The 21383-nt window shown below is 45.3% G+C and overlaps 1 protein-coding gene across 3 annotated transcripts in view; it reads left to right on the forward strand.

The window, feature by feature from the left end:
• Positions 1 to 21383, forward strand: part of TET3 (tet methylcytosine dioxygenase 3) — a 61324-nt gene that overhangs the window by 29848 nt on the left and 10093 nt on the right. For all 3 annotated transcript variants that reach the window (XM_087938763.1, XM_087938764.1, XM_026715103.2), the window contains exons 2-9: positions 1604 to 4286; positions 8462 to 8552; positions 10792 to 10885; positions 11427 to 11635; positions 14841 to 14991; positions 15822 to 15911; positions 18107 to 18244; positions 20552 to 20888. In XM_087938763.1, the coding sequence (XP_087794889.1) occupies positions 1649 to 4286; positions 8462 to 8552; positions 10792 to 10885; positions 11427 to 11635; positions 14841 to 14991; positions 15822 to 15911; positions 18107 to 18244; positions 20552 to 20888 (3748 nt within the window). In that variant the 5' untranslated portion in view covers positions 1604 to 1648. The remainder of the gene's footprint in view (positions 1 to 1603; positions 4287 to 8461; positions 8553 to 10791; positions 10886 to 11426; positions 11636 to 14840; positions 14992 to 15821; positions 15912 to 18106; positions 18245 to 20551; positions 20889 to 21383) is intronic.

The raw sequence follows: 21383 nt of genomic DNA on the forward strand, positions 1-21383 counted from the left end.
GTGCACACCCACGCTGAGGCTGGTTGATATTTTCTGAATCTCTTCACTCACTGGAGGATAGGGGGTGCTGGAATCTACTGAGCCCAGAACAGAATTTCTTTTAGGTTTCTGAATCAATCACCGAAGGGACCCATAATTCTGTTTTCAGCAGTAATCACAAAATCCTCCCTCCTGTTGCTTGTCACCAAAATCATAAACTGTTGTCTCATGTCTGAGTTGATCAGTTGAGTCTCATCTGTTATACCCTGGAGGTACGAATAGAAAATCCTGGGATTTGGTTCCTTTTAACATTTTTTTTTATTCAGAAAATTAAAATGCAAAATCCAAAAGAAATGAAAAAGAAATTACAGAGACAAAAAAATCCAGACAAAAATATTACAAACATGTTAAGAGGACAAAAAACCAAAAACACATATTATCTCCCCTAGTTGTACATTGACAAATATACTGCAATAATAATAGCTTTCCCCTTGCAAAACAGGCCCTAGATTTATAAACTTCTACAACTATTTGCAACCCAATTTGACCTACCTGTCACAAACACACACATACACACACACACACACAAAGAAAAAAAATAGTTAACAGGTTAATCAACAGCAAAGTTAAACTTCAAAGCCCTCTTTGATCACTCTGTTATTTCAATTACCTCCTAGAAAGTCCACAACTGTGTATCTACCACAGATCACCCCAGTCAGGATCTCTAATCTGTCCAGGATCAAATATCCTTGCTCGACCTTTCGTAATAAAACCTTTGCTTAGGATTTGAATTAGAAACTTTCCCAACCATTGAATCTCATTTCTTAAGTTCCTCGGCCTCTATTATAAATATCTCTTGGCACTTCCAGGAACTCTGTGTTGAATCTCCCCAAGCTCTGTTATCAGTGAAAGTTTTGATGATGATTGTTTGAACCAGGCTTTGGGTACTACGGGATATCACATGTGACATCCTCAGATGACATACCAAAACTCCCCAAATTAAATAAGGAATATTTTAATTTTGCTTTGAGTGGCTGAAATCTTGTGAAATCACATGTTATTGTGATTATGGAGTTCTTCATCAGATTTTGCTAAATCTTATACGTGCCACTTATGAAAACTTATACTTTGTTTTATTTATTAGATTTTTATCCCACCTATATTACCTTATAGTAACTCAACGTACTTAATGCTGCTTCCTCCTCTTCCTCCCCCCCCCCAACAACAACCCTATGAGTTTGATTGGGTTGAGAGTGACTTGCCCAAAGTCACCCAGCCTAAGGCAGGACTGCAACTCATCACCTCCTGGTTTCTAGGCCAGCATCTTAATCACTATATCTAAAATTCTCTTTGGAAATGGTGACCGTTTCATGAAATGGTGACTGTTGGGGGGCAAAATGGCACCTCCAGCATATTTTTGGACCCCTGGGGTTGCTGGATCACAGGCTTGGAAACTAGGTGATTGAAATGGGCCGATTGTTAATTCACAGAAATATATCCCACTCCATGTGCTCATTTTTAAGATGCTGCTGTTGTTTTTTTCTTTTTTTCTTTCTAGAAAAGACTAAAAGGAAACGGCCATTTTCAAACTAATTTTTTTTTTTTTTTGTAATTTCCTTTCCAGACCAGTTTGGACAGCCGTTTGGTTGATGGACCCAAAACAGGCCACATGGAAGAAGAGCCATTTAGCCATGCCGAAGAAGGAAGGTTAAGAGACGCCCTCCCCGCTGGCCTGGCCAATGGCGAAGGGAAAGCAGCTGCTGGAGGAGGGGCCATGCTAATGGATCCCGGCATGTGGCTTGGCAGCCCGCGCGCCAAGCAAGAGGTCACCTGCTGGGAGAGCACACCTGCTGTCCTGAGCCAGGGAGACTCTTCCAGCAGCAATGCCAACCTGGAGGATGCTCAAAACTTAGTGGCTTTCTCAGCAGCAGCAGAGGCTGCCATGTCTTCGCATGGGTTGGCACCTCTCGCATCCCCTTCCGCATTAAGCATGCAGCTGTATGAAAAATTTAACGCTGAGATGAATCGTGAGGTAGAGGATGGTTTGGCAATGCCTCCTCCCAACAGCTACCCTGGAATTGAGGATCTGAATGCCCTCAAAGCTGCACTTACTTTGGCCAAGCAAGGCATGAAACCGCCCAACTGCAACTGTGATGGTCCTGAGTGCCCAGACTACTTGGAATGGCTGGAGAAGAAGATCCAATCAGCCACTGGAGAAGAGGAGAGCTGTGTTGCCCAGCCCTTCGGCCAAGTTCCCCAGCCTCCCTTAGACAGGGGTGCTAATGCCAAGCAGGGACCGGCTGCAGGCGAGCAGGTGACTCTGGGCCCCCTGGAAGCCCTCCCCCTTTCTCAAAGTGCACTGAACATTGCAAAGGAGAAGAACATTAGCCTCCAGACGGCCATTGCAATCGAAGCCCTCACCCAGCTCTCCACGGTTCTTCCAGAGCCGGCCACGCAGGCTCTGCCCCCTCCTGGGAGCCCCATGCAAAGCCCTCTGGCCTTTGGCTCCCAAGAGCAGCCTCCCCTCCTCTCAGCGCACACCCCCAGCATGGTGCTACCTGTGTCTAGTGCTGGAATGTGCCAGAGCCACACCTCCAGGTCTGAGGCGAGTCACCGCTTGCTCCCAACTCCAGTGGCATCTGCATCCCCCTCCTGGCCACAGGGGGTGAAATGTGCTCAGGATGAAGCCCCTTATTGCCTTGACCGCAGCAATGGCCATCTGGAATCGGATGGTCTGTTTCCTACCTGCAACTCTACCCCCCTGAAGGCAGAGTTCACTGAGCCACAGAGGGAAGAAACGAAGCCCAAAGTCGGAGGGTGGGACCCGCACCTCAGCCCTTCCCCATCCTCCTTGGTCAGTGACACCATGGCGGAGCTGGAGCAGCTGCTGGGCAGTTCCAATGGCTGCATGCGGCCTGTCTTCAAGCAGCCCGGAGGCATCCCAGGCAAAGCAAGGGTGGCCAAACCAAAGCAGGAGCACCTCACCCACAAGGACGAAAACGCCCATGCTGGCTGTCACCACTCCCCCTCTTCCAGCCCCCAGTTGTCCCAGCTCCTGCAGGAGAGCAGTTTCCACAAGAAAACCCAGAAGGCCCTGCAGCAGCACCTTCACCACAAGCGCAGCCTCTTCCTGGACCAGAATGGAGCTCATGGGGGGACGCAGGAGCTGCTGCCCCACTGGTGGGCTCCCAGGGCTCAAGCTCAGACGCCTCCAAAGCAGCTGGAGAAGCCAGTCAAGGAGAGGAAGAAGAAGCCTGAAAACGGTGGCTCCAAGAAGCCCTTCCGCAAGCAGATCCACATCAAGAAGTCCAGGCAGAAGGATTCTCAGCCCCTCTTCTTGCCCGCAAGGCAGATCAGCCTGGAGGGCTGTCGTGCAGCTGCCACTCTCAAGTGCCCAAGAAAAGAGGTTCAACCTGAACAGCTCCTCTCTACTCCTACCAAGCTTTTGTCTCCCGCTTCCCTGGCCACCAGCCTTTCAGAGAAGTCTCCGTTGCAGAAGCTACTTGAAAATAGAAGCCCAGCTTCCAACACTCAGGAAACCTGCCATCCTGGCCAGGAGGAGACCCAGCGTTATTTCCCAGGGAATTCTGCCTGTGAAGTTGTGCCCCTAGCCAGCGACCCTGGGCCGGGCTCTGCTCCATGCTCCTCTGCTGTGGCTTGCAGCGATGGGCACGAGGAAGCCTTCCACAGGACAACTAACTCAACAGCCCATCCATTCTTCACCCAGAATCCTACTGCAGTGGATGACAAGCTGGAGGAATTTATCAAAGAATTTGAGACTGAGTTTGGTGAAAATTTCGCCTTTCAGAATCCAGATCTTCCAGCCCCACTGCTTCTCAATGAGGGGCCTCTACCAATTCAGCCCCCTTCCCCCCTGCTCCCACTCTCTTCTCTGAGCCAGTCTCCAGAGCCACCAAATGGCTTGGATGTTGCTGTCCAGCCTTCAGCCCAGGAAGGTGCACAACCTTTGGCAGACACTCCCAATACGGGTCTCAAAACCTCCCTCTTTCCAGGGGCCAGTCAATCCTCAGAAGACCCCTTTGCCCCCCGATCCCCGAAACACATAAAAATAGAATCCTCTGGTGCTATTACAGTGGTCTCCACCACATGCTTTTACTCTGACGAAAACCAAAACACAGACCCGGCAACCCTGGAAGGAACGCCAACCAAGAATAAAGAGCCGTTTTTGCCAACTCTCAGTGGATTTTTGGAATCTCCCTTGAAATACTTGGACACCCCAACCAAAAGTTTGCTGGACACGCCTGCCAAGCGAGCTCAGGCTGAGTTCCCAACTTGTGACTGTGTGGGTAAGTCCGAGACACTCTCCCACCTGGGGGGCTTTGCAAACATGAAAGGAAGGTTGGCTTCCTTTAGCAGAGAGGAGGGAGGATGTGAAGGAGAAGTGAGACTGCCTACCTGAGACACCTTTTCCCCTGCAACCCACATTGAATCCAGCATGGAGATCATGGTATAGTCTGAGCAAGTAGGTGAGTGTGGCATCCCCTTGTAGGTGAAAGTGATTTCTGTTTGCTTCTAAACATGGGCTGCACTGCTGGGGCAAAAGCTAGAAGAGGAGAGGAGCTGGCTCACATACTTCCCAGGTACCTCTGTACCAATGGTCCCCAACCTTTCTGGCTTTGTGGACCGGTGAGTGAGGGTGGGGAGGGTGGGGGTGGAGAGAAGAAACGACTCAGTGTGAGTGGCAGGCATGCATGCTTGTGCAAATGGAGCTGCGTGCATGCGCTCCCTTGCTGGTTGCAGGGCCTGGTTCCGAACAAATGGGCCATGGCCCAATTGCAAGCTGCATCCTGGGGGTCAGGGACCCCCACTCTGTGTCACATCATGAGCAAAAACAGAGCAGCTCCATTGGCTCTCAAAGGCAGATGTTTGAAATCAAGGCAGAAATGCTTAGGAGAGGCTCGCTGTCTGGGCACAGGTGGCCCGTCCAGCTTTCAGGGAGTTGCTGAAGTTGCCTTGCTTTGTTTGCCGAAAGGGCTGCAGCGCCCCTGGCTTCCCCCAAGATGCTCCTGTTTCTCGCTACCTATGAAGACCCACGGTGGGAGTAGTCACCCAGGCAAGCTGAGGCACAGATGCTAAGATGCTGTTGGGCTTGGCTCCACTTTGGGGCCCTGCACCTCTGCTACTAGGACAGGGGCCCTGTACCTGTCAGGAAGTAAGCAGGGAAGGCTGCTGAAGGGTCGTCATCTAAGGCAAGGTGCCTATCATTTGTACCAGCTACTTCTCTACTAATTGAGAAGGTGATGAGCCGGTCTACCACGGAGTCTGTTTTTTGTAGGCATGAATGGAAAGGTATTGAAGATACAAGCAAACAGCTCCTCTCCTCTCCTCTCCTGGAGAGGCTGAAGAATCCTCAAACTTGCCATGGCTGAGAATTCTTCAGAGCTTCCCCAAATAAGAAAAGTTCCCCTGCCTTTAAATGGCCAACCCCATCTCACTGCCTTCTTCCAGGAGGGTGTTTGAGCTCCCAGCTGAGCCAGCAGCTCTGGGTTTCCAGGACCATTTGCTTTGCTTCCCAGCACAAATGAGGCCAGTCAAGCAGCAGGACCTGAGTTGACCATGGTTTCTGCACTAGTTGAATTCTAAGCAGGTTAGACTTCCTTGCTGGACACCGTGCAGTCTACTTTGGCAGATATTTTTAGGCCACAGAATTACTTTGGGCTAGAGGATCTGTAGCATTAATGCAGAACAATAATAATTCAAAGAACAGTTTTTAAGAGAGAGTCTTAATTGGCAACTAATGGTTTCTCTCCGGCATTGGATCTCAGACCAAACATTTATTTGCATTTCTCCTAGTTGGGGCTTTGGCAAGATGAGGATTTCTGTACTGGGTCCTTTGGACAGCCAGGCACTTTCTGGGTCTAATTAACAAACCAGCTGGACTTACACTAAGCAGACAGGCAAAAACAGCAAACTTTTGTTAGTAGCATCCTGCAGAGCAAAAATGGGAGCTGTGGCTCGGATTCCCCAAAGTGCTTTTTCAAAAGGCAAGTGGACTGTTTTGTTTTCCTTGAGGAACTTTTTTTCCTTCTTTGTCAAGACAAAAAACAGTCCAGTTGTCTTTTGAAATAGCTGTGACCTGGGTGGCTGAGAATCTCCGCAGACGTGGATCGGATTACTTTCTTGGTTCTAAACTTCATCTAGAAAGGCAGAGATGCTTCGCAGTTCAGTGTACGCCAGCTGTGGAATGAGACCCGCAGAGTCCAGCATGTCTCAAGTGGCTTTTGAAGTTGCTGGCTGCAAAATGTAAGGCTTTGGCGTCATCTCTTTCCCTGTCCAGACAGATCTTTCTTGGCATGGCAAACGCTGAAACCAGCCCTGGGGCTGCTTTTCCAAATCAAGGACAGAATATGCTTTGTTTTCATTTCAGTTTTCAGTTCCTTTATTTTGGGAATAGGAAGTGAAAGAGGCAACCCTCCTTCCATTCCTGGCCTCAAGTCGAATTGGAAAAGCCAATTGTGAACTTTGAAACTCTGAACAAGGCTCACTGAAGCTAACCGGCATTGAAGCTAATGATAGTGAATGGCAAGCAATTTAAATACGAATTATGAGAAGGAAGAGGGAAGTACCCGAAGCCAACTCAGTCCCTAATTGATATTCGGAGTAATTAACACTGGCACTATATCAGGAATGACAGGACTTGGCTGTTTTTCAGAGAATCTGGATTCTGGTGTTCTCTGGATCAAGCTGGGAAAGCTGCTAGTGCTTTGAACTCACCAAGGAAAGCCTTTCAGTAGGGAAATGATCCTTAGATCAATAAATCGGATTCTGAAATCAAGATTTGCTGGAAGGCAGTTTGTGTTAAGCTTGGAAGTTAAGTTCTTTGTTTGAAATGTGCCTGCACCCTCATCCCAGAAGTTCTTTTATCAAATTCAGAAAGCACTCATTTCATAGTTCTTTGGCTGTGGTCCTTGGAGAGACCAGTCTGATGATGATGGAGAGGCCTTAGATGATTCTATGTAGCTAACTTCTTTAAAAGTATTTAAACTATTTTATCCTACTCTTCTATTTAAAAATACTCTTCTGGCTGGCTTCTCACAATACACTACGCTAAAATGGAATTGGGCAGTTTGTAATTTAGGGGGGAAAAGCTGACTATTATTTTAGCCCTCATGTTATCCTAGAATAGTCTGTTTGAACACCACATGATAGATCAGCACAGCAATTATGTTTTATTTATCTGGGTTTAGGATGCTGTAAGAACCCACATAGTATCTCATCTGTTCTTCGTTGTGTTGAGATAAGGCTTGGTTACCTTAGGACCATGTTCTGGTTTAGGAATGGGGACTGCAGAAAAGTCTTCATTTTCAACAACTAACATGGCATTTCTCCCCCTCCAAATCTAGTTCTCAGTCTGTTTAAGACTGTCATACGTCTGTTTTGGATAGGTTTGGGGGGGGGGGGGCTGCATTGCTTTGTGGTCTCCCCATGAAGTGAAGGTAGTAGGGGGCTTAGAATGGGGAGGAGTGATCTGGTGGGTGGGGAGAGGGGTGCAACAGCTAGCTTAAGCTTAACCTTCTCTGGACTCTGTTTAAATGTATCTGACCTGGATATACCAGCTCTTTTTCTGAGCTGGGCTAGGTGTCTGTTAACAGCACCATCCTTTGATCATTCTTTGATCTTACAAAGCTATTAGAGTGAGGTATATTTTATGAACTGGAAGAAGCTCCTCATTCCAGAAGTGCTGCAGGAAAAGGAGAAGGACATTTATTTAGGAAGATTGATGTGTCTGTCTGTAGCTTTCTTGACTCCTTGGGCTGAAAGACGAACTTTTTTTTCTCTCCTGTCGAGAGAATTTTGTTCTGGGGCAGGAAGAAAGCCAAGGCGAACCTCGTGTGGAAACACTGTAGAATGACAGCATCAGAAATCCTTCCCAAGCTCTGTGGGATGAATGGGGGCTGTTGTGGGGGGGGGAGGGGAGCTCATTTTGCAGCTACTCGTTCTCTGGGCCAAAGTGTGATTTCTGAGTTGTTCATCATATAGGCATTAGCGCTGTTTGGTCCTTACAGTGGCACTGTCCCAGATGTTTTTTTTTTAATCTAAAATATTTTGCTTTAATTATCTTTTGTTGACCAGGGAGATTTTTTTAAACAGTTGAACACTATCCAGTGCAGCAATTGACTGTCCAGTATTTACTTGGTTGAAAGTTGAAAGGAGGTAGTGAGTAAAGTGGCCATGAGAAAGTAGTTTCCCTTTATTGTTGAGGTTTCAGCTGCTCCTGAGAAAAGGTTGCAAGATTTACTTCTTTGGAATATCCCTTGTCTGCCAAACAGAAAAGGAAACGCGGAGAGACTCCTTTCACTGTTTATGCCAGGAAAAGAACCCAAGTTACAAAAGGCATTTAAAGTTTGCTCTGGGTGCTTGTTCAGTATTGGAAGAGTCCCTCGAGTGACCTGTCATCAGTCAATGATTTTTGTCCACAAAAAGCGAATCAAATAATTGCTTGTTCTTGCTTTTTCAACAGAACAAATAGTTGAAAAAGATGAGGGGCCATATTACACTCATCTGGGATCTGGACCAACTGTGGCATCCATTAGAGAACTTATGGAGGAACGGTAAGTCACGTAGGGATCCTGAAGAATTTGAAAAGAAAAAGTCTCCACTAGTCTTATCAATTTTGCATACCCAGAAATGAAGCCAGTAATTTTTTAGCAGAATAAGGAGGCCTTCTCTTGACCTTGACAGAGAAAATGGATTATGAGGACAAGGATTGTATTTGCATTTTTAGCAGCTGCGTCGGGCTGTTGGCTCATGTTCAGTTTGTGATCCACCAACATAGTCACATCCATTCGTATATTTTGCTGTCTGCTTTCTCTTCCTGCATCCTATAATTATGACATTGGTTTTTCCTGCTATACTGTAGGTTTTACATATTGAAATTTATCTTGCCGGATCCTCCTCCATCAATCATTGCAACTTGTCCCCTGAATTTTAGCACTCTCTTCTAATGCATTTGCCCCCACTGCCACACACCATTTCTATGTCATCTGAAAATCTGATGGTTTGAAATATTTCCTAGTCCCTCTTGTAAAGATGGCCGTGGAATGTACCTTTTAGCATTCCCCATATGTTAATGTGGAGCCCCTGATGTTCATTCATGTGCATTGTGCCCATCCACCAGCGCTCTATCCATCCACAAGTAGTGTTGTCCAGCTCCCTTTAGCGGGTTTTTGGGGTAGGATTTTATGCTTTGCTGAAATCAAGGTACACCATTTTGCTGAAATTCCCCATGTCAACTAAACTGGCTTGGTACGAAGCTTTTCCTTCCATCCTGTCCACATAGCTGCAAAGGTTAGGGACTACCGCTCTAAAGCAGAGTGTTGTATTGGGACTAGGAATAGCCCCGGCCCTTTCTGCCACCCTTAATCTGACCTTAGTCTGATTTATGGGCTACAATATGGATCCATTAAGGAATCTCGTCCAGGAGTCCTTGAGGCTTGCACTACAAAGGGAATGCAGGGATACACAGACATGGATTTAGAAAGGATGACTTCACAGAAAGAGTAGCAGGAGCTTGGAACCAACTTCCAGCAGAGGTAATGGATCAATGACAAGTAATTTAGTTTAAACATGCTGGGGATAAACACATGTCCATCGCATCTTGCAAAAAAAAAAAAAGATTTTTTTAAAAGGGAAAAATAATAAACAGAAAAACAAGCAAGCAAAAAAACCTCCGAAGCAATGGACCCCCAGGTCTTTTCCTGCCATTTCCATGTGTCTCTATTTCTCTGGATGGGTTTCTACTTTTGCAATGGACTCACACACACCTTGGTGCTCTGAGTACTTCCTAAGTGAGCCCTCCCTGATCACCCTTGCAGCTCAAAGGCAGGGCACTGCTGCAGAGGCAGGCCGGAGGGAGGCTGGGGAAGGACCTCCAAGCACTGGAAGAGATCCCCCTTCACCATCCAGAGAAGGGAAGCCATATTCCATCTTTGTTTCCCTCCCAAGGATGAGGATTGTCCTCTTACCTGATCCTCCAAATCCTTTTTCCTGCTTGCCATAATGAATAAGTAATGAGTCAGAACAAGGGTGATTAGCAAGTTGTGTGAATGCTAAAACCCAGCCAGCAAAAGGAGCAGAATAGTGCAGAGCAGCAGTTTCCTCAAGATCCATTGCAACACTTGCTCTGCCCCTTATTCGTGTACACATAGCCATACAATGCGCTCACGAAAGAGGCCGCACTTGCACTATTGTGATTTTTTTTTAATTGCTAATTAACTGCTAATCTGGAACTTGGAGAGCCAGTTTGGCCTAGTGGTTAAGGCATCAGGCTGGACACAGGAAGACTTGAGTTCTAGTACCATCTTAGGCCCAAAATCACCTGGATGACCCAGGCCAGTCACTTTCTCTCAGCCCTGGAAAGGAGGTAATGGCAAACCACTTCTGAAAAACCTTTCCAAAACTGCAGGGACTTGTCCAGGCAGTCTCCAAGAAAGGGACATAATTGAACCAAAGGCGAAACAATCTAAAACTTGCTTCTTATAATAGTTGAATATTAACACTTTCATAACTCTTACATTTAACTATTGATCATGATCATTAGAATTCAATTTGCATGAAACCATATTTATTTTAATTCAAGTTGATGTATTAAGACAAAAGAGATATGCTTCTTCCAGTAGAGTAGCTTTACTTTCTCCTAATTTTCATATTCTGCAAACTTTTTCATGCAATGTTTCTGTTTTATATTTTATGTATTATTAGTATTTTTTTAAAGTAAGTTTTTAAAAATGTTCTTGCTCAGGTAGCCTCATCAATGTCAGTTGTGCTGATGTTCTGCTTTTTCCCCACCAGGTATGGCGAGAAGGGGAAAGCCATCAGAATTGAAAAGGTGCTCTATACCGGGAAGGAAGGAAAGAGCTCTCGCGGCTGCCCTATCGCAAAATGGGTCAGTGAGGAAACATAGAAGCTGCCCTAGAGCAGGGCTTCTCAACTTTGGCCATCTGACTGCTGTGTGGACTGCTGGCTGGCGAATTCTGGGAGCTGAAGCCCACACACCTTCAAGTGGCCAAGGCTGAGAAACTCTGTCCTAGAAAGTTGAAGTGAATTTTGACTGGCCCCTGAGCCCTGCAAATAATTGAAAGGAAAGGTGATAATGGGGTGTCTTTCAACTCTGATAGCTCAGAGTCCCCATGCTTAGAGAGGGTTAGGTTACTCGGCCATTTATCTTTTGCAAGAGTGCAGCCATGGGAGAAGTTCTAACCTTCAAGTCCTCTGGCTTGAGGCTAGTCTACCAAGCCAGCCTGGAGCAAGGCCCTATCCAGCCAAGTAGTCCCCTGTAGGAAGCCCAAACTTGGTCATGGCATGGCTTTGTCCAGTTGAGGCTGAGTCTTGCCAAGTTGCTTTGTCCAGGGAGGCAGTCCAGCCTGCCAAAGGAGCAGAAGGGGAGTCCCTTTTTGGCCCTACCAACATCTTTGCTTGCTTTCCAGGTCATCAGGAGGCACAACGTGGAGGAGAAACTGCTGTGCCTGGTGAGACACCGTACTGGCCACCACTGCCAGAATGCCGTGGTCATCATCTTGATCTTGGCTTGGGAGGGGATCCCTCGGTCCCTGGGGGACACCCTCTACCAGGAACTCACTGACACACTCACAAAATTTGGAAACCCTACCACTCGGCGATGTGGGCTGAATGATGAGTAAGTTTGTCTGACTCTTCCCTAAAAGCAGGAGAGGAAAGAGAAGGGAGGGAAGGCTCCAAGGTGGGGTTGCCTTCCTGTAATGCCTTGGAACTTAGGAGCAAAATGGTTTGCTTTTGGCTTCCATGTTGTCTGTTGCAACGAAAGGAATGGTCTTGCAGCACAGAGACGTTTACTAAAAGAGAACCTTCGGCTGATGAATGGATTGGAATTTAGATGCCCCCCTGCTTTGTTTTCTTTCTTCATGTGACATGGAGGCTTGCATTGGGTACAGGTGATGACCAGCCTAGAGGGAGGCTGCGGTCTTGGAGGTTTAAAGACCACATCAGGCATTTTAATTTTTTATCATTGAATTCCTTCTGTTTCCTTCTTTATTTTTTTATTTTTCCTACTTTATTAGTCCTGTACAATGGACTCCTTTCTTCTCTTAAAAGATGACTGAGGATTATGTGTACAGAAGGATGAAGTACAGGCCCTTTTGCAAGGCTAGGATATGATCTTCAAACAGAATAATAATAAAACCCAGATGATACATAAATTGATGCTGCTAAATAAACATAAAAGCTTTAAAAATAATAAAGAGTTTAACTGTAATTTACTTTCATTTCAAGTCAACTCCAACCTTGACTAAGAACTTTTCTGCCCTGCACCCTTAAGCTGCTTGACTTCTCAGTGGATGCTGGCTAGAAAAGCTAAGAAAAAGAATTTAGAAAAAGAAAGGCTTCAGCCACCCAACAGCCCTGGGCTTGGCTGATGAAGATAGGATGTTCCTGTTATGGTACACAAAAGCCAACCGAGGTGAAGGGAAGGACGGTAGGGAAACCCATCCATTCCCCCTGAGCCAGCCCAGGCCAGATGGCCCAAGAGCTGAGCTGGATCCAGAAAAGTGGGCTCCCTTCCGTAAGGGCTGAGGGGACAAAGGGAGGATGGTGTTGTTGTGCACAGGGCGAGCCGGTTGTGCAGTTCAGCCCTAAGCTGAGCTCTGACATGTAAGATTCCTGTCGGGCACAAGGAACCAGGACAGTTCTAGGAATGGGCTAAAGCATAGAGCTGATCCCGTCTGTTACAAGAACCTCACCAGAGAGACGGCGTTCCCTTGGGAGCCAGGAGAGAAAGGCTCCCCTTGTCTGCTCTGTGCCATTTCTTCCCACCAAGGGATGCCAGGCTGGGATGCCTGCTTACTTCCCCCTCTCCTTCAGCCAATAGTTCCACCCCAATTACATAGATCACTAAGAAAGCTCTTCAATATGTCTTAGAAAGTTTCTACTGTTATAATTTTGTTTTTTTAAAAAAAGGCAATAAAACATTTTTATTAAACTACAATATCAGTGCCTGCAAAGATGACTAGCATCATATAATTCATCCTTGATTAAACTAAAGCCATCCATGAATATAACCTCACGAATAAATTTCCATCACTTTATTCAGTTTATGGAATAAACAGAAAGAAATGTTTGGAGCATCGCTAGTGCTCCCTGAAAAACGAACTTGGGTTAGAGCCACTATCGAGGCCTACCTTGTGATAATGAGGGCAAATTTCCCAAACCCCTTATTGGATCTACATATTGCTGCCCCAATTTTGGGTGATATGTGCCCTCTTGAGTAGAAGGGCTCAGAGAGCGTGCAGGAACATGTGGAACAATTTGTTCAACATTTATTGGACAAAGTTGCTCCAAATCATTTGGATTTGGACTTGAGCTTTGTTGTAGGAGATGCCTGGGGAGGAGTCTTCTCTGCTATCTGGAATCCGTTTCAAGGCCTGAGAAAGTGGACACGGGTTTTTTAGGACTCCGAGCTCAGCCACCTGCTCTTTACACCCATTCCTCTCCTAGCTTATTAAAGCAATCCAAGATACATAATGTGAGTGGATTCCAGCAGTGATGAGCTATTCCTTGAATGAGGGAGTTGTTCCTTTATCTTTTAAAGAGGACTAAATTTGTTGTTATACTCTTTATTACAGTATGCCATGTAGAGTAAGTTCTTGACGGATAAACAGCCATATAAATGTCATAAATAAATATACTGGGGTGCATCTCAAAGAAGTGAGTCTGGATAGCTATCAGCAATTCATCCAGCAAAAGAATAAAAATATTCAGAATAAATAGACAATCAGCAGATATAAACTCCTTCCCTCCCCAATCATTAACAGAAAGATAAAATATTTAATCAAAGAAATTCACAACAGACACCCTGAGCCACATCTTTGTGTCCTGTAAAAGACCAATTTCTGATTTCTTCCTGTGTCTTACCAGGTGGCTCTCTTTAATAGACAGGACCCATAACGTGCTTCTCCCCTCCTGGATATGAGGTGTTTCCATAAATAACTTGATCCCATGCCAGGGAGAGCTCTATGGGTAACTATAAACTCTAGGTACCAACACTTTGAATTGAATCCGGAAGCACACACTGGCAACCAGGGCAGCTTGAGAGCAGAGGTGTGGTCTGCACAGACTGAAAGGGGCTCACAACTTGCACCGCTGCCTTTTCTACTATCTGCAGCTTCTGGATGGTCTTCAAGGGCAGCCCATATAGAAGTGCATTGCAAATAGTCCATTTGGACTCTTAAGTGTAATTAAGACATGCATGACTACAAGCAGAGACACCCAATCTCTGAATGGATGCAAGTTGGTGCATGAAGCAAAGCTGTGCAAAGCCTCTCCTGGTCAAAGTTGCCAGCTATTCTTTTCACTCACAAAGTGCAAGGTTTCCGTTGGGGCAGTGCAACCCTATTCAGAATAACATAAAGGGTAGTCCTCACTTAACTACGCTAATTGGGACGGGACATAGATGGGGTCTCCCTAACTAACTTGCTCAAACTGAAGAAGCTGTTTGGATAAGCAGTGAAACATTTCAAACAAAAAAAAAAGGTCCAGGTCCACCACTGAGCATTTTCAATGGCTGTGGCAGGACTTCTCCCTCACATCAACAGCCACCGTCTCTGGAGGAAGAAAACTAGTGTGACCCCGTGTCACTCATTCCTGACCCTGAAGCCAGTCCATAAGGACATCATGATCATTAGTATCCAAAAGTTGAGTATCAGCACTACCTATATGGTGTCAATTGCGACGTAGCTGGCTGCCATTTGCTTAGGAAACTGCTGCTGCTGCTGCTGCTGCTGCTGTACTCTTGGTTCTCTGTCTGGGATGGGCAACCTTTCTACAGACTTGATAACCTGTGATCCCCGCTCCCTTTGGATTCATTGCAGCCGGACCTGTGCATGTCAAGGCAAGGATCCCAACACCTGTGGTGCTTCCTTCTCCTTTGGCTGTTCTTGGAGCATGTATTTCAATGGGTGCAAATATGCACGAAGCAAAACACCCAGGAAATTCAGATTACAGGGAGACAATCCCAAGGAGGTTAGTGTCCTGGACATTCTTGTTCTAGAGGGGTTTATTGTTGGAGTCTCCCAGTTTAACAGATGGGAGAGTGAAGGGCAGTGGTTTTGAGGAGGGGCTTTCCCTCCAGGTAGACAGCCTGAAATACCATAGACTCGTTTCTTGCCTTCCCGAGAATCAATTACCATACAAGGTTTCAGTCCTAGTCATGGAAGAAACCTACATTTTCAGACAAAAAGAAACCACATTATCTAATGCGACTTAAGGCTGCAGAATGGATTTTTTAAAAGACTGTATTCTCAGTTGATCCATCCTGTGGCGATGTTTGGGCAGAGGTTTCTTCTAGAGCGAACTGCTTTGAAAACCACATTTTCCTACCAACGAAAGTACCTCTGGAAAGAAGTTGGGGCGTTTTATGTAATAGGAAATAATGAAGGATTGACTGCCTGCCTTTTAAAAAAGATTTTGTATTTCATTATTTTTTACAAATGACTCAAGGTAGAGAACCTATGTAATTCTCCTCTTAATCTCATTCAGTTCTTTTGATTTCCAAATTCTGCTGGATGTAGAAACAGTTACATGCCTAGCTCATAGCTGTGCCACATGTGCCTCAAACCATGGTTTGGGAAGATGTGATTGTATTCATGTTCGTTTGCTCTGCCTGAAGAAAGGAAGGGGGTTGCTCTGAGGAAAGGCCGTTGTTTTGCAGAAAAACTGTTCGAGTTTAGTTAGCAGACTTATTTCCAAAGGAACTTGGGGTAGAGAGAGGAAGTATTTCTAGGAGTTGCTACTGACGGCATCAGGCTCACTAGAGAGACTAAGGAGCTAAACTTGATCTTTTCTCCTTCCAGGAAGAAGTGCTCAGAAAAAGCTTCCAGGACTTAGCTACGGAGGTTGCGCCACTTTATAAAAGACTGGCACCCCAGGCCTATCAAAACCAGGTGCCTAGCTGACTTTTCCTTGATTGATTGGGGTTTTGATAAACATCTACTGCACCTACAAAAGATCTGTAACAGGCAAACCATGGAATGCAGTAACTGAAATTCTGAAAGGCTGTACAAATAAAGTCACGTGACTCCTAGGAAAAGGGTTGCAGTCCCCAAATCTCGCAGGAAGAGCTCCATCACAGAGTTTGCTTTTTCGTATGGAAGTTGCTATTTCCTTTTGCTACAGTGAGGCAAAACTGCTCTCTTTGGCCTTTGGGAGATGCAGTTTTCTGTTTACCAGTTTGTTGTCTTGTAAGAAAGCTGATTTGCAACAAGCTGGAATAGACCTTTCTTGCAAGTCAGTATGAGTGCCTCCTGCATGGGTTCGCCTGTTCAGAAAGTATACAGGTATCAGTGAGTCTCACTTGCTTGGAAAGAGAATAAAAGCAAGGTCGTTCCTGATCCACTTGCCTATATGGGTTGGGTTTGTACATTGTACTTAGCCATGATGCAGTTTGTGCTTGTGACTGGTGAATCCTGCCATTGTGATAGGTGTGAGTCTCTGAGTTGCCCTTCCTCCTGAATTCCCCATCTCCCTTGATGATGATAGGAGGAAAGTCCAGAATAACTTTATTGTCACTTTGAATGTACTAATTGGCATACATTAAAATGAAATTTCATTGTCTACATTATCAAAGGATCACCACCTCCAATATACACTTCATAAACATGACAGAATAAATAAATAAATACAAAATTATGCATATAACCACATATATGACACAAAGAAACAACACAGTCTAGTTCAGATGTATACATGTACATGGCGAGAAAAACCGATCTTGTGAGTTTACCAGGCGGATGACCTAGGGAATAAAACTGTTACAGAATCTGGTAGTCCTGCTAGAAATACTTTGAAACCTCCTCCCAGAGGGGAGCAACAGAAACAGACTGTGAAGTGGGTGTTTGGAGTCTCTAACAATGCTTTAAGCGCTAAGCATAAAGTGCTTATAAGCAGCATCCTGAACAACCGGAAGCGAGCCTCCTATAATCTTCTCTGCTGTCCTCACCACTTTCTGTAGGGACTTTTTATCTGAGGCTCTGCTGCCACCAAACCAAACAGGGATGCATTCTGTTAAAACGCTCTCAATCGTGCCTCTGTAAAAAGTGGCCATGATGAAGGAGGAAGATGTGCTCTCCTCATCCAACTCAGGAAATGCAGACACTGAATACTGAGCGGAGTATGACTGTGCGGCTGCTTCTAAAATCTACAATGATCTCCTTTGTTTTATTAACATTTAGAACCAGGTTATTTTTATTGCACCTCTTCCCTATAAGCATCTTCATTGTTGCCTCGGATAAGCCCCACCGCTGCCTTGTCGTCCATACAATTCACAATATGATTCGTAGTAGATTTGGCACAGCAGTCTTGGGTCATCAAGGTGGACAATAGCGGACTCAAGCCTTGAGGGGAACCCATACTCAAGGAAAAGGTGTTGGAAACTTTTCTTCCAACTCACAGAACTGCTTAAGAACTCACCCAGGGATATTATCAGGACCCGCAGCTTTTTGCGTATTGTCTTTCTGCAGGACCTTCCAAGCAGCAGTTGTATCAAACCTGAGCACCTGTTCATCAGGAAAAGGAACAGCCTTCCTTGCTGGAACGTTGTTTGTGGCCTCAAACTATCCAAAAAACATTTAGCTTGTTTAGAAAATCTGTGTCATCCTTACATGTCAGGGAAGCTGGCTTATAGTCAGTAATAACCTGAACGCCTTGCCACATATGTCTCGGGTCCATAGGATCTTGAAAGAAATGGTGTACTTTCTGACTACAGGCCCACTTTGCTGTTTTCATAACAGATCTCAAATCAGCTCTTGCTATTCTAAGTGCTACCACATCTCCTGATTTGAAAGTGTTTCTCACCTTCAACATTGCATGGACATCCTGAGACAGCCAAGGTTTCTCATTTGCTCGCATAACAATAGTTAGGGCCATTATAAAATAAAATATTGGAGTTATTGATGGACCAGATCATAGGCCTTCCAGATGACGTGAAATTTGACCTAAAACTACAATTGTGACAGGAGTGGGGAGAACTGGCTGAGGGGGACAGATAGTCAGACACAGTTGCTTTATCTTTTTTCACATTAAGGCCATAATGTGAAACATGATGCAATAACACAAATTGCTTTTCTTTCTTTTTGATTAGGTTGCTAATGAGGATGTAGCAATAGATTGCCGACTTGGGCTGAAAGAGGGGCGGCCTTTCTCTGGAGTGACAGCATGCATGGATTTCTGTGCTCATGCACACAAGGACCAGCACAACCTTTACAATGGGTGCACGGTGGTAAGGGGTGCTTTCCTTGGGTCTTCAGTTCTGCCTGCGAAGTATTCCAGAAGGGCCAAAAGCCTGTTAGACTGTCTCAGGAAAGGCAATGAGACTTAAAGATTGAAAAATAAAGCTTTCACAAACTCCTTCTCCTTCCAATTCAAGCCTTTGAAATATTTGATAACATGGATTCTAGTCTATGGATACTTCTGCCATAATTACTCTTCACTGCTATTTTCTAGTAAAAAATATAAATTGCACCCTTTGCATTTGAAAAACCACTTTAGTCCACCTAGTCAGAATTCGTTTATACAAAATTGAAGGGTGGCCTTATCCAACTAGGCTCAATTGATGTTCTGTGTGGTAGACAGTAGAAGAAAAATTCTAAGAAACTTTTGGGAAATGCCATTAAACCAGGTATGTTGAGAGTGCAGACACAGCTTGGATTAATGTCAATTAAGGTTGGTTGTATTAGACTGAAGACATCCCTCTGAGGGTGAAAGATAGGGAGCTTTGCAACTGAACCGAAATCAGTCACTATCATCCTGTGGTCTCCGGTGGGAAGCTGAACTGGGGCAATTCTAAATATGGCCAATGGTCACTTTGACATGCGTCAAAATAGAAGAGGCATGTGGCATCTCCCAGAACTCTGAACTTTGAAAATGCTGATTTGGAAACGTGAGAGCTGAAATGCAGCTGAGGGCACTGAGGCCATAGACATTAGGTGACACTACATTTTCAGTTGCTTTTGCTACGAGGGACTAACAAGATTATAATTCTCAAAGTTCATAATGTGCAAGTTGATATGATACAAGCCATTAATCTACCCAAAAAGATTGGAGTAGAACAACTGACAGCATGATTGCAAACGTCCTAGAAACGTTAATGAATTAGAGAAGCCCTTCAGATATGAATGGCTCTCTATCACATATTTCCATCTTCCCATGGATGAGCTGGACTTGCCAAAATCTTTTAGTTCTTTCTCAAAGGAAGAACTAAAATATTTTGTTTTCCAGGTTAGCTGCCAATCCGGTTCGCTGTCGGTTGTACTTCCACCATGACCAATTTAAAGTATGGTGCTCAGAATTCCCAAGTGTGATCTAATCGGAACAGAGTAGAGTGGAACCATGATTGTACTTCTTGTGATTTGGATTAAATGCTTCTGTCAGTGCAACCCACAGGTTTGATAGATTTTTCTTTTTTTTCTTTTTTTTGCTGCTGTATCAAACAGCTTGCTTATATTCAGAGGGAGACCATTGAATGTATCCTCCTTAGTAGTGTCACCAAGCCAGGTTTTCTCAGTTCTGAACAAGTGGTTTTTCCTACCAGGCATTTCCATTGGTCTCTAACTGGAAGTAAAATTATTTCAATGAGATCTGCAGTTGTAAAAGTTTTAAAAGCATCTGCAAGGAGGAATTCATATTGAATCATCAGAAAAAATATTCCTTCCCTTCAACTTCAGTGACTGCAATAATATTCTACTCATCAATTTCTCCCATCGTGCCAGTTTTGTTACACACCATCAATTTATATTAGAAATCTCTGGTTTGAAGAAAAAAGAAGCTATTTTTTGGTCAGCCACATTTTCATTCTCAGCAGAATTGTTGCTTGTCCCTTTGGCCAGGATATAAAAAAGGCAGGCTTTTTGTAGGCAATAGGTGGATTTCTGCTGCCACACTATGACTCCCCACACTTGGTCGTTTTTTCCTCCCTCTCAGCAATCTTTATGCAGTTCGTTTCTTTTCCTTTTCCCACAAGAGCATGCTCTTGATTTGAGTCAGTAGAAAGGTAGACAAATGAGAAAGAAATCTTCTCCCCAAAACAAGGCCCAAATGTTGATTTTTCCATTTGCAGTAGTGGTAGGATTCCAGCAGTGCCAAGTAGAGGAAGCCCAGGTCGCTGGAGCAAGAGAACCCATTTTCTTTTTTTCTTCCTTGCGGTTCTTTTGTAGAAAATGTGTTTGTAAGCATGGGCACCTCCAGGAGTTTTGATTTCTGCTAGCAGGACCTGGCTGATGTGCATTAATGGGACTTGGGGGTGTGCACACGAGAAGCAACTCCTGCAACTTTCTGCATGTTTGGCCAGAGCCCAGGGTGTGGCTGTCAGGCGTTTTTGGATTATGCAGAGGACCTTTTCAGATCCGCCCTCTCCAGCTGGATGCTCTTCACAGGTCACAGCTGCGCCTTCCTTGCTCCTCCAGCCCAAGGGGTTGCTGCAGTGCTGGCTGAACATGGACAAGCAAGAGCTGAGGCTTGGGAAAGAGGTTGCGGTATTTTTGTATGTTGGAATTTCATGCATGGGTGACTGTTTTGCTTGCCTTTCCAGGTGTGCACCTTGACAAAAGAAGACAATCGCACTCCTGGGAAAATCCCTGAAGATGAGCAACTGCACGTTCTTCCCTTGTACAAAATGTCCACTACAGATGAGTTTGGCAGCGAGGAGAATCAAGCTGCAAAAATGGGCAGTGGGGCCATCCAGGTCCTCACCTCCTTCCCCAGAGAGGTGAGAAAGCTTCCTGAACCAGCAAAGTCTTGCAGGCAGAGGCAGCTGGAAGCCCGGAAAGCGGCTGCTGAAAAAAAGAAAATGCAGAAAGAGAAACTGATTACACCTGAAAAAATCAAGCAGGACGTCCTTGAGCTCCCGACTCTCCAACAGAATACAGGTAAGGGCAACAGAGGTTTTGTAACGGCCAGCCTTGGTAGCTGCAGAAAGGTTCAGCAAGCCAAGAAGGAAGCCCGGTCACAGGTCCGGTGGAGGTAGTAGTCAAGTGGATTCCTAGCAACAGAGCCCTCCCAGGGAAGACATGTCTGGGGTCGTCCCCACACTTGAATGACTCACACCAGGGCTTCCGTACCGGCAGCTCTCCCTTTCCATACAAGTGCGGTTGGGGGCGCTCAGGTTTGTTTGGGTGATTGGCTTAATAAGGAATGGTAGTCTGCTCCCTGTCATTCTCGTGGCCGCCTTCCTAGCCATTGATTATCTTTTAGTTTCCTAGTGGCTGCGTTCCTGCTTCTGAAGAATGTAGGGTGGTCAGATGGAAGGACACAGCTGAGAAGGGGCCTCAAATTTGGCAGTCTCTTTCTGCTCCTCCTGCATGAAGGGGGACCAATTCAAGAGAGCCACGACAGCCTCCCTTCCCGATTCCGTTGACTTAAAA

The sequence above is a fragment of the Pseudonaja textilis genome, chromosome 9 (assembly GCF_049901715.1).
Source record: "Pseudonaja textilis isolate UNSWEBS1 chromosome 9, rPseTex1.2, whole genome shotgun sequence".
Classification (NCBI taxonomy): Eukaryota; Metazoa; Chordata; class Lepidosauria; order Squamata; family Elapidae; genus Pseudonaja; species Pseudonaja textilis.